Source organism: Rosa rugosa, chromosome 3, assembly GCF_958449725.1.
Source record: "Rosa rugosa chromosome 3, drRosRugo1.1, whole genome shotgun sequence".
NCBI classification, from domain to species: domain Eukaryota; kingdom Viridiplantae; phylum Streptophyta; class Magnoliopsida; order Rosales; family Rosaceae; genus Rosa; species Rosa rugosa.
Window position 1 is genome coordinate 7128219 of NC_084822.1, and position 13670 is coordinate 7141888.

General features: G+C 38.0%; 1 protein-coding gene across 1 annotated transcript; it reads right to left on the reverse strand.

Annotated features, from left to right (window-relative positions):
* Nucleotides 1-10971: 10971 nt before the first annotated feature.
* Nucleotides 10972-13225, reverse strand: LOC133741172 (uncharacterized). The gene is made up of 3 exons (XM_062169116.1): nt 12525-13225; nt 11677-12419; nt 10972-11588 (listed from the first exon to the last, which is right to left on the reverse strand). The coding sequence occupies exons 1-3, from the start codon at nt 13105-13107 to the stop codon at nt 11154-11156; spliced, it is 1761 nt and encodes a 586-aa protein (XP_062025100.1). The 5' UTR covers nt 13108-13225; the 3' UTR covers nt 10972-11153.
* Between the last annotated feature and the right edge of the window lie 445 nt (nt 13226-13670).

A 13670-nucleotide genomic window follows, 5' to 3' on the forward strand; every position in this document is an offset into this window, starting at 1 on the left:
GGTATGAAGAAGAAGATGAAAAATCTGGAATTGCAGAGAGATAGGAGATAGGTTTGGAGAAGATGAACAGTGAAAGGACGACTATACCCTTGAAAAGTTAACCCCGTTAACGGTTTTACTGTTCCCAGGTATGAATCTTGGGTCGGGGTGAAAAGTCCAGGTACCAAAATGATATTTTTTGAAGTTGAGGTACGAAAGTTATTAGTGGCTCGTAGTTCATGTACTGTTTGTGAGTTTTTCCCTTCCAAATATGATAAAGCAACCCTGATATGTGAAGTCATTGCAAAGAGAATTTTCCCACGCGTAGATTATGAAGAATACAAAGATATTTCGGAACCTCATTATGCTTACAGGGTTCGTAATCGATTGCAGAAACAAGTGCTTGTTCCTCTGCACAAAGTGCTACAGTCATCATCAGTGAACAATGCTGTTGAGAGAAAGAAGCCATGGTCCCAAAACCTTAATGCCCTGAATTGTTTGAAAACTTATTGGGAAATCTACAATTATAGGTGCTCCAGCATTGATAGGGATTTAAGTGAAAGCAGATTAGAACTATTTAAGCTTTACGTGAAGATTATGGACAGGTTGGGCATAAAAATTGATGACAGGTGTGGAAATGATTAAAAGAGAGTTTCTAATTGTATATTCAATGTACAAAGGTTACACATATATATAGGGAGAGGATGCATGCAGCTGCACATGTTCTCCTATTCCCACCACACTTTTCCTAAAGCTAGTTACATCGATGCATGCAGCTGCACATGTTTTCCTATCCCCACACTTTTCCTAAAGCTAGTTACATCAAAAGCAACATTAATAACATATTAATAGCTACATCAATAGCTGCATTAATAGCTGCACATGGCAGCATTAATAGCATATTAATAGCAGCATTAATAGCATATTAATACTCCCCCTCAAGCTGGATCCAGAAGATTGATGGATCCAAGCTTGGAAAGCAACATGAGAAACTGGTCGGAAGGAAGAGATTTTGTGAAGATATCTGCAAGTTGATCATGGCTTCGAGTGAAAACAGTACCAATCACCTTGTTTTGAACTTGAGATCTAACATAGTGGCAATCAACCTCGATATGCTTGGTGCGCTCATGAAAAACTGGATTGGCAGCAATGTGCATTGCTGCTTGATTGTCGCAAAACATAGGAATAGGTTGATCATGATAGATTCCTAAATCAGATAGAAGATATTTCAACCAAATCAACTCACAAGCAGTAGAGGCCATGGCCCTATATTCAGCCTCTGCACTCGATCGAGCAATTACAGTCTGTTTCTTGCTCTTCCACGACACTAAATTTCCACCAACAAAAGTGCAATAACCAGTGGTAGACTTCCGATCACAGGCATTTCCAGCCCAATCTGCATCAGAGAACCCCATTATCTTTGTATGTTGATTATTTTGCATCAGTATTCCTCTTCCAATGGAACCCTTGAGATATCTGAGAATCCTTTTGACAATATGCAGATGTGCTTCAGTGGGTGCATGCATAAATTGACTAACCAGACTTACTGCAAAAGTAATGTCTGGTCTTGTAATTGTGAGGTAGATCAACTTTCCAACAAGTCTTTGGTACTCACCTATATTACGGAGTCTATCACCTTCCAGTTTTAGTTTCAATTTGCTGTCAAGGGGTGTGGCACGAGGCTTGTTGTCCATTATCTCAGCTTCTTCCAAAAGATCCATTAAATACTTTCTCTGGTTTAGAAATAGCCCCTTGGAAGATGTGGCCACTTCAATACCAAGGAAGTATTTCAACACTCCTAAATCCTTAATGGCAAATTTATGATGCAAGGATTTCTTAAGAGTGTTGATCTCATCTTCATTCTCTCCTGTAATAATAAGATCATCAACATAGACAAGCACCACTAATCTCCCAGAGCTACCACTTCGAACAAACATAGATGAGTCTGCGCTGCTTCTTCTAAAACCGTTTGCTTCCAGAACAGAACTGAGCTTAGAGTACCATGCTCGAGGAGATTATTTCAATCCATATAAGGATTTGTGAAGTCTACACACCAAACTGGGATCACCTTCTTGAGGATGACCTGGAGGAAGTTGCATATAGACCTCTTCTTCAAGATCCCCATGAAGAAAAGCATTTTTGACATCCATCTGGTATAATGGCCAAGAATTATTAACTGCAACAGATAGGAGAACTCGAACTGTGTTCATTTTGGCAACTGGAGCAAATGTCTCCTTATAGTCAACACCAAAAGTCTGAGTGAATCCTCTTGCTACCAACCGAGCTTTGTGTCTTTCGATTTCTCCATTTGACTTGAACTTTGTTTTGAAAATCCATTTGCTTCCTACCACTCTTTTTCCTTCAGGAAGTTTAACCACACTCCAAGTTTGATTTTCATCCAAAGCTCTCAGCTCTTCTTTCATAGCTGTAGTCTAGACACTTTGTTGTGTGGCTTCTTGATAGCTTTTAGGTTCTGATGCATTTGAGATTTCAGAGAGAAAAGCAGCATGAGCTTTTGAGATCTTGTTGTAAGATACAAATTTCTCCAGGGCATACTTAGTGGTGTACACTTTGTAATCTTGCAGCTTGAGAGGAGGCCTCCTAGTTCGAGTAGGATATCTTCTTGGAATGGGGATAGCTTGTCCTGGTTCTGGAATAATTTCTTCTGGGTCATCAAGGACATCATTTTGGTAGTCACCATTGTCCTGAGTAGGAGAAGAGTGAGTTTCTGGCTCAGGTGATGTATCTGGTACATTTGGAGCAGTGAGATCTGTTCCTATTTGTTGCATGTGAACATCATCTCTTGGTAATTCCAACTGAGAGGTTCTGCTATCCTGTGAGGTTGATCCAAAAATTGGCAGAGAAAGGAAATCATGAAAGAACTCCCCCTGAGGAGAGGAATCAGGAGCACTAAAAAAGGAAGTGTTCTCAATAAATCGAACATCCCTCGATACAGACAGCTTCTTAGTGTTTGGATTAAAACACTTATATCCCTTTTGTGTAGTTGAATATCCCAAGAAAATGCACTTTACAGCCTTGGGATCTAACTGATCCCTATGAGCATATTGCACATGCATGAAACATACACAACCAAAAACTTTGAGGTGTTAATGTCAAGTTTTCTTCCTTTCAAAATTTCATAGGGTGATTTGAAATTAAGGACTCTACTTGGTAATCGGTTTATAAGGTAAGCAGCAGTGAGGACTCCTTGTGACCAAAATCTTTTAGGAACATTCATTTGAAAAATTATGGATCTTGTCTTTTCAAGGAGGTCCCTGTTTTTTCTCTCAGCAACACCATTTTGTTGTGGTGTTCCTACACAACTTGTCTGATGTAAGATCCCATTTGTGCTTAGAAATTGTGACATGATTTTAGACATAAATTCGGTACCATTATCTGATCTAAGAGTGTGGATTTTAGTTGAGAACATAGTTGTGACAAGATTATAGAAATCTTTGAAGACAGACACAAAATCACTCTTAAGCTTCAGAAGATATAACCAAGTGACACGAGAAAAATCATCAACAAAGGCAACAAAGTACTTATAACCATCAAAGGAATCTAGAGGAGCCGGTCCCCAGATATCAGAGTGTATAACTTCAAAAGGTTTACTAGCTCGAGATACAGATGAACCAAAAGGAAGTCTATTAGACTTAGCTAGATGACATATTTCACATTGAAAAGGTTCTTTACATAGATTTGGAAATACAGAAGACAAAACATGTTCTGAGGGATGAGCCAAACGCTGGTGCCATAGCTGATGTTCTTGAGCTAGACTAAGATTAGCTTGGGAGACTTTGGGAACTCTAAAATCCTTTGAGAGGTAGTATAGTCCATTAAGGAAAAAACCTTCACCAATCTGCTTCTTGGTGGTTAGATCCTGGAAAACAACCTTGTCAGGATAAAAAATGGCAAGGCATCTTAGAGAATTGGTAATCCTTCCAACTGACATTAATTTGAAGGGAAAAGATGGTACATACAAGGCTGTGAATTTTATGGTTTCTGAAAGAATGTTTATTTCCCCTTTTCCTAAAACTGGCACACCTCTACCATTAGCAACAGAGACATGAGAAGGAGTTGACAATTTTTCAAAGTTTTGAAGCTTAGAGTTTTGGTTTGTCATGTGATCAGTGGCACCCGAATCTATTATCCAAAAATCATTCATACTACTTGCACGTAAAGCTGTAGAGAAAGCTTTTAAGATACCTGGCACATCATGCTGAGTTATTCCATCTGCCTCTGCTAGAAAACCAGCGAATTTTCCAAGTAAGGCTGTTGAGTCTTCAGTAACAGCCTCTTGTTCATTTTCTTGCTTCAATTTGATATAGGCTGCAAATTCATTTATCAGTGCAGCTGGATTTGCAGTGAAGTTTAGTAATCCCTCAGTGGCAGAAGCAACATGATTGGCTTTGTGACCATGATTTTTTGGAAAGAACCTGGTATCTCTGGCTTGCTTATCAAACTTGGGTTTCAGTTCTGGATGCAGTATCCAGCACCTCTCTCTGAGATGCCCAGGATGATCACAGTAAGTACAGTGAAGATCGGGGCGTTTACCTCTGTAAGGTTTCTTCTCAGCTGGCTTATGATCACTTGAAAAAGCTCTAGCTTCAGAGACAGATGTCTTTGAGTCTTCATTCATGACTTTTCTCCGAGTCTCTTTACGCTGAATGGTAGAGCAGATGTTGGTCAAGGTTGGTAGTTCAGGAGTCATGAGTATGTGGCTGCGAAGATCTTCATACTCAGGTCCTAAACTGGCTAGGAGCTGGAACACTTTATCTTCTTCAGCCCTTTTTTGTAGAATAGATGCATCTGTGGTGTGAGGCCTATAGATATTTACCTCATTCCACATGTTTTTCATGATGCCAAGATGATGAACAAAGGAGGTTGCTCCTTGCTTGAGACTGGTGATGTCTCTCTGAAGTTGAAAAACTCTGGCACAATTATTTTGGTTGCCATACATTTCTTTCACAGATTTCCATATATGCTTAGAAGACTCAGAATAGTTAAATATCACAGCAACAGATGGCTCCATAGAATTTAAGAGCCATGACATGACTAGCTGATCTTTGCTGAGCCATGCTTCATAATCAGTGGATAGAGGTGGTGGGATTTGAATGTCACCATTAATGTAGCCGAGCTTGGATCTTCCACCAAGAGCAAGAGTGATCGCTCTTGACCAAGATATATAGTTGAACTCATTGAGTAAAACTGAACACAGACGTTGATTCGGGTTTGAATCACTTTCATAACTTTTTGGTGTAGAGGAAGAAGAAATGGAGCTATCTTCTCCAGACATTTTCAGACACAATACAGAAGAAAGAATCAGACAGGAAATTGGCCCTGCTCTGATACCATGTGGAAATGATTAAAAGAGAGTTTCTAATTGTATATTCAATGTACAAAGGTTACACATATATATAGGGAGAGGATGCATACAGCTGCACATGTTCTCCTATCCCCACCACACTTTTCCTAAAGCTAGTTACATCGATGCATGCAGCTGCACATGTTTTCCTATCCCCACACTTTTCCTAAAGCTAGTTACATCAAAAGCAACATTAATAACATATTAATAGCTACATCAATAGCTGCACATGGCAGCATTAATAGCTGCACATGGCAGCATTAATAGCATATTAATAGCAGCATTAATAGCATATTAATAACAGGCTAAAACTTCCTCACCAAGTAATAGCTTTTTTGAACAATACACAGGGTAGTGATGAAATTGCAGAGCTTCAGTGGCAGAAACTAGTCCAAGGGCTGTCAAACAAAGGGAAGCTCAGGAATTGTCTTGCTGTGTGTGACAGCTCGTTGAGCATGATAGGGACAGACAAGGAAATGGCGTGCATTGCAATGGGATTATTGATTTCAGAACTGAGTGAGAGTCCATGGAATGGAGTGGTTTTCTCATTCATTGATTTTCCCAAAATTCACAAGATTGTAGGAGAAAGTCTTCGATCGAAGTGCAAGTTCATGAGGCAGATGGAGTGTAATGAGAAAGTGGACTGCTCAGAGATTTACAACTGAGTGTTGGAGATTGCCACCACACAAAAGCTAAACCACATACAGATGCCAAAGAGGATTTTTGTGTTCACCTACAAGGATTTTGTGGAGGCCTTCTGATAAAGTAATCTGGGGTTCACATCCAAAACCAATTGCCAATGGATGGAGTGGCCCAAACCCTTATAAACTCATAAGCAAAGTTATATTTTTCCAATGTGGGAGTTATATTTATACACATTCTCAACACGCCCCCGCACGTGTGGCGATTTTTCAAGCCATACACGTGGACAAGTTATATTGGGTGACGGTGAGCACGTGTGGCCATCTCTGAAACCAAACACGTGGGTAACCCGCTCTGATACCATGATAAAGTAATCTGGGGTTCACATCCAAAACTAATTGACAATAGATGGAGTGGCCCAAACCCTTATAAACTCATAAGCAAAGTTATATTTTTCCAATGTGGGAGTTATATTTATACACATTCTCAACACCTTCAAGTATGATTGGCTGGATGATTACACAGAAGCATATAACAATTTCAGAAAAAGAGGGTTTGAGTTTAATGTGCCAGAGCTAGTGTTTTGGAATTTGAAGGATTCCGTTGCCATGCCAGAGGTGATTTATAGCCCAGTGAAGGAGAACCAGAAAGTGGGGATCATAATAACAGGGTTCTCTAGCAATCTACTCAGGTTGTTCTTGAAAGGGGAGGCAGATTCAAGATCATATGCAGCTCAATTCCAGGCACCTTATGGTATCGATTTACAGTCAGTACCAAAACTGCTTCCTAGAGTAGAGGATGTGTTTGATAGTGCAATTTCAAGAGAAGAATTAGACAGCCTGGTATTGTTTGATTGATTTAAACGTCAATCTAATGAAACAGGAAAATTTCAATGTAATCAACAAGTAGGGTATTGCACTGTAAGTTGGGTTTACTAGCTTATAGAGCTTTTCTGTTACTTCAGAGTTAAGAGATTTAGAGCCATGAATGCCTCTTTCCAAAAGTCTGCATGTCTCCATATATTTGTCCTTGGACTTGAGTTATTAAGTTACTTGTTTACGAATTAGAACAGAAATCCAATATATCAGACACCAAACGTGTGGTCAAATATATTATGTGCATTGTAAATTTTAGGGGAATTTGATTCTACACCCAAATTCACACACCCCTTTTAGAATAAACCCATCCATAAGAGTGTTTTAATATACACCCAAACCAATTAATTAGGTTTATTCAAAATAAAAAAACCTATTAAATAGGGTAAATATTAAAACCCAATGTTGTTAATTAAGAATTACTGAAGCTGTCATTATCAAATTCCCCATTCACCTATTAAATAGGATTATTAGTCAAAATCATCTAGCAAATATTATGGAGTTTGATTGACGTTATTATTGGTATTACCTTCACTTTAGGTTTTTATCAGTACTTAATTTTAGGTGTTTACATTAATGTCATTATTATCATATAATGATGAATTTTTGGTATGTTTCTTCCTATATATAGAAGCTAGTGAATTCATTCGTTATTTTTTCTTTGGGTGGAGACCTTTCACAAAGTTGCATATGATTTCAAGGGATGATTTCAAATGATCTATTCATGAGGTTTATTTCATCATTTTCTTATGGGTTAGAGACTTCTTTTCAAATAGGTACATATATCATATTCGTAATTCAAATGACCTATTCATCAGATTTATTTAGTATAATATCTTTGTTAATCTTTTGATTTTGTGTAAAGCTTGAATTGGATGGATTTTTAGTAATTAGAATTTTCAATTTATGAATATGGTACAAAACTTAGTTTCATTCCTTCAAAATAGAATCGTTGTTTCTAATTACCTGATACTTAGATTGCTTTAATATGTAATACCTATGATTTAGATGTTTGTTTTTGTAGTTTTAAATTATTTGTGTGACTCTATATCATAGGTTGTTTATTCCATAACCTATAGTATTGACAATTAATATACCTATATTTTGGATATATGTATTTAAATCCTAATAGAGTTTTACCTTTGAAATAGATCTATGAAGGTAATTTGCAATTGTATAAGGAATCACAACATGCAGGGCACTAGTAGTTGGGAGATTTATGAAGACTACATTGCAAAGTGCTAGTCGAGATGACGGATGAAGTGTTATAATGTTCTTTATATTAGGTTCGAAAATGTAAAGTTTATATTTCAATTGTAAAAACAAATTTAAAATTGTTTATTTCAATACTGGATGAACATCATTTATGGTTGTACTCATTGTCCCTATTTCAATAAATTTTTAGGTTTATTCCTTAAAAAGGATGTGTATTTAAATTATCTTGATATTAGAAATAAACTTCTTAATATTGTAAAGTTCAATTTCAATTGTAAAACAATGAATGATAATAATGAGTTTGCTAAATTATAGTGCAAAAACTCTTGCACATTCAAAATTATTCAATGTGCCAAAATTAAGGAATAATTATATATTAAGCAAACTCTACAGTTACACATAACTAGTATGTGGTCCTTGACCACCTCATAGAATCAGGCACCTATGTGGAGAAAAATGTAGGGGCGGAAAAAAAAAATCTTAAAGCAATCAATCTACATCAAGTACATTTTACATGGGCTAATTACATTAACTCGACCATTTTAGAAAATTAATGAATATGGAATGATTGTATAACTACACCTATTAGAACGGATAAGCAAAATAACATACCTTAATGAGAGGATGTTTAATCATGTCGAGAAAGAGAAATATTTTTTTTTTTCTTTTTTTAAAGAGGATCAAAGGGTTTCACTCCTGCCCCCATGGTGACTCGAACCCATGACTTCGTACATAGGTAGCGGGTGCTCTAACCACTGAACTAACACCACTTCGTCAAGAAAGAGAAATATTTATATAATAGGAATATAACAGAATCTGATGATACACAATAGCAAATATATATATCCCATCGGAAAGGAAGAAATATAGGATACTTAAGGCAATTAATCGTTTCAAATAAGAGAAAAATCAAGGATCAAATTGATTGTATTAAATTCTAAATATTTAAATTCAAAAAATAGTCAACAGCTATATTTGAGGAATATTTTATTTATTCAATCAGAAGGGCAAAAAAGTCAAACTAAAAAATGTGAAAAATGTTAATTATAGATTTAAAACCTATAAGGAAGGTTCAATTATGTGAATTGGGTGTAGATTAAAAGAAAATATAGGGATGGATTTTTCTTAATAGGAGCTTTGTTTTTTGGGTTTTTATCTAATTTTCTCTAAATTTTACAATCTTGTATATTTAATTCAAATTTGAATAGGAATACTATCAAATCTAACAATGAGTTCAACAGGTGGTATTTCAGATCACCGGAAAAGTTGCTTCTTTCTGGGATGAAACGGTGGATATAAAAGTCATAAGAGCTTTGGTTAACTGCAAGGTGAAAATCTTTTTCAATTTAGAGAAATGCATGTATTTTAAATGCAGAGACAAACTCTTCTATCAATCTTAAAAAGTTGAAAAAGTTATGATATTTGATTAATTGAGGAGAAGGTTGTTGTTTTGTGTGTTAGTTACTTTAATCTGGTTTTCGTTACCACACATGGACCACAGGGACATCTACATATAAATTGAAGCAGATAGGAAGATAAGAACACAGTAAATCAGCACTAGAATGGCAGCTATGAGGTTTAAATTTATATCTTGGCTTTTTATGCAGGTCTTCTCAGTTCAAGCTGCTGCCATGGAGATTCTCTCGGCAGTTGCCATGACTAAAGAAATTCAGCCTTGCTTATCTTTAGTAATTCACCATTTGATGTTGGGAACAATAAATACTTGAATACTACTAATTACCAGGCAAATTTCTGACCATATTGGAAATCCTTCAAGAACTCCACTGGTAGATTTTCAGATGGACGACCCTGGCTATCATTGGTAAGATTCTGTATTCTTACTTTATTTAACACTAGAGATTAATACAAAACTCATAGTTAAAATCAATTTTCGCTGAAGCTGCATATGCAAATTTGCCACTTATCATATTTACAAACTGATTTTGACAATTACACTCAAGGGGCCAACTCTGCTCGGGCTGGTGCTCTAGTTGAACTCATCAGGGATTTGTATGTGATCTGCATCTGCCTTACTTATCGACCTCCTTCAGATTTGGTGACACTGAAATTAGTAGTGAGCTGTCAAAATAAAATCTTATTATCTCAATCCTAGATTGTACATGCAATTTCAAAAGGACTACTGTAAGGCCTTTTTACCATCTGCTAAGTAACTGTTCTTTCTTTGGTAGGGTAAAAGACTAAAAGGAATGAAATCGATGTTAGAATGCTACACTCGCAGAGAGTAATTAGTTGTAGTGCCAAGTACAAACTTTAGATCTCTCTTTATTAATTACCATGATTTTTTGTTTTCAGGTGATAGACCTTATAACTCAACCAAGTTATTTCAAGAAGGTAAGGAAGCAGTTGAACAGAGGATAGGTGCACCTTGATGCAGAAGCGCACACACACTGCTGTCCAAAGCTGTTTACTTAATTAGCATTGCAAGCAATGATTATTTTGTCCCATTCACAACACATTCCAGTTTGTTTGAATCCCACTCACATTAAGAATATACCGGCATAGTCATCGGAAATTTGATATATGTGATCAGAGTAATATATAATAGATGAAACATATACCACTATTTTCCTCTTTTCCTGACATTTTGCATTATGCCCTATATGCAAATTTGTTTTTCAATTAAGTTACTTTATGTATAATTTGTCAGAATATAGGAGGAAGGCAATTTTGGATTTTCAAGCTTGGTTCCTCTGGGTTGTGTACTTGTGTACCAAGCTCAAGAGCACATAAACCAGGAAACACAGGCATATGTGTGGAAGAAGTGACAGAACTACCAAGCTCAAGAAATTGTACACATAAGTCCAGAACGAGACATTGGGAGCTAAATAAGGTGCTACCCTCCGAAACAAAATAATGTCTATTACCGGAAAGTAACAGAACTACCAAGCTCAAGAAGCTGTACACATGAGTCCAGAACGAGACATTGGGAGCTAAATAAGGTGCTACCCTCCGAAACAAAATAATGTCTGTTACCGGAACACAAAACACAGACAGACAAGACTAGGATAACCGAGTGCCGAATAAGATGATCCAGCAATTGCAATTTCTCCCAACAACTACGCTTCATTAGCATCATCCGAAGAAGGTTTGTCCTCAGGTCTCATCCCATGTATCCACTCATAGTCAGAAGACTTCAACCCCATTTCCTCATCGAATGCATCAGGCCCTTCAAAAATTCTGTCTTCCTCTTTTTGCTGACCTTGGACCCATCCTAGTCGGAAGCTTTTGCAAGAACATTTAGTAACTTGGCTCTGGTTCAACTCAAACTCTTTCGCCCTGTTTGCAGTCTCCTTTGACAATTTAGCATTCAACTCATCAATCTTCTTATTCCTGTCCTCAACTTCTTTGGATTTCTTTGCAACAACCTCGCGCAACGCCTTCAGCTCGTCCGCAGCCTTCTGAGTCTCTTGCTTAGCCTTATGTATGAGGCTCCACAACCTATCCTCAGCAGCTTCCGTCCGCATCAAGAGATGTTGAGTCATTGATGAGGCCTGTTAAGAGAAGGTGAGAAATGTTAGATCAATCAATGCATGCATTACTGTATGTTGACAAAATACAAGCTAAAAGTAAAAGAAGTACCGATTGCAGGCTAAGGGCCACCTGCGCTGCAAGATCTCGCTGGCTCAATCCCATAAGCCTTTCGTGATCAACGGGGTTCAGAGCCAAGGCCTGTGCCACTGCCAAGCATGCTTCTTTATCGAAAGCAATGGGATCTCCCTCCAACACATAAGAGTCATCTTCCTTTCTAAATGTTAACTGCAATGGAGCCTTCAGGGGTGGTAGTGACATGTTCCCAGAACCTTGAAAAGTAGTGTTGGACGAAGAGGCCACCAGGGAACCAGGAGAAGATTTGCATGGCGACGGCTGAATCTGAGGCGTATGAGGCAGCTCAAGTCCTCCTTCGCTTCTATGGGTAATCTCACTTTCGGCTTGAGACAACTTCTGTTTCTTGGACTTTTTCCCTTGTGGATTAGGAACTTTTATGCGATTGATGTCCATGTCGTCCTCTTCAAGATTTTCCGGCTCTTCAAAGGAATCTCCAACGTTGAGACTCTCTGCAAATAAAGTGGGAGTGCGTTCAGAAGTCAGAAAATTGCTTTCTAACTCGACGACACGATTGAACAGCCTTTCTCCTCGGAGATTAGGCTCCAACAATTGCAGACACGAACAATAGATTGGTCCTGATCGACAATTAGAAATGTCCTCTAGGTCAGCACTGGAGCAAAACTGAGCCGCATTCCAGCCCCGACGCAATACGTGTTCTTTCAACCACGTCATACGAGACTCATCCAAAATGGAATCCATAGAACAAGGCTTATATTCTGCACACATGCATGAACAAGTAGGGCCTTAAAGCTACACACAAGAGGCAACACCACAACGAAAAATGTGAACAAATTAAAGTGTATATATGGTAAGGGGCATACCGATCTCCTTAGAGAAGACTTTAGGAACGTCCATGGAAAGCTCTGGCGCTGCCCACTCGCCAAGAACCATTAGCGGCTCATTTTTCCACCCGGTGACGTTACCCATCTTTTCTTCAAAGACTTTCCTTTGTGGACGAGGAGAAAAGTGGAAAAACAGAGCCTTTTCGAAAATACGGCCGCATCTATGAAAATAAAAGAAGTCGCCTAGGCCCAATGATACTTCCCACTTCATGCCCATCACTAATAACCCGCAGAGCAGCATGTATGAAATGGGATTGAATTGCATAGGGTGCAAACCAGTAACACGCCACAAGATTTGGAATATAGGATGAAGAGGAAATTTCAAGAACCTAAGATGGTGAGAAGAGACCACGAGGGCATTTTCAGGAATATTTTTGCCGGTGAAAATATTAGCCCCTTCGGGAATTGCATGGACGGAAACTCGGTTCGAATTCACAAAACTATTCCTCACCCGTTGGATTTGGAAGTCTTTTGGTTTCCAGAACACAATCTCATCAGCTTTATGATGTTCACTACTGGGGTTCTGCCCAACTCTCTTCGAAGACCTAGTTTCTCTTGCCATGACAAACGGGAAAAGAAAGAAAAATACTAGACACTAGGAGCAGGCTATAGATCACAACAATCCAACTAATGCAGCCAAGACTAGTACTCTACCATCTACCCATAAATCAGGGAAAGTGTGGAACAGGAACTTACAAGGAGTACATGCAGCGGCTACCGGCGGCGACGGTCGTCGAAATTGCCAGGTGACGTGAATGACTTGGCGGTACGATCTCGTAATGCAGAAGAAGAATCTGGTGGACTTCTCTATTAAAGATAGGGGTCTGTGCGGGAGTTTCAAAAACAATAAAGTTAGGGGAAACATGCATCCTCAGGGGCAGACAATTCAGAGTTTCAAAGTTCAAGATTCCAAGGAAAGAACAAGAAAACAATGAAATGGCAGTCGCATGCTATGATAAAGTAGTTTGAAACTTTGAACACCAATTTCTAGAGTTCCACGTTCAGCATTAGAAGATGTGTAATTAAAGTAAACAATTTAGATAACCTGTAATTAAAGATTAAAAAACAATTAATTTTTTTTTAAAGAAGCCCTTAATTGCATATTATTGAACAATTTAGAACATT

Excerpts from the sequence above, each read along its gene's own strand:
- LOC133741172 (XM_062169116.1), bottom strand. The coding sequence starts at position 13,107 with ATGGCAAGAGAAACTAGGTCTTCGAAGAGAGTTGGGCAGAACCCCAGT. Across the intron at positions 12,420-12,524 it reads AGTCTTCTCTAAGGAGATCG|AATATAAGCCTTGTTCTATG; the intron begins GTATGCCCCTTA and ends GCATGTGTGCAG. Across the intron at positions 11,589-11,676 it reads TGGCCCTTAGCCTGCAATCG|GCCTCATCAATGACTCAACA; the intron begins GTACTTCTTTTA and ends TTCTCTTAACAG.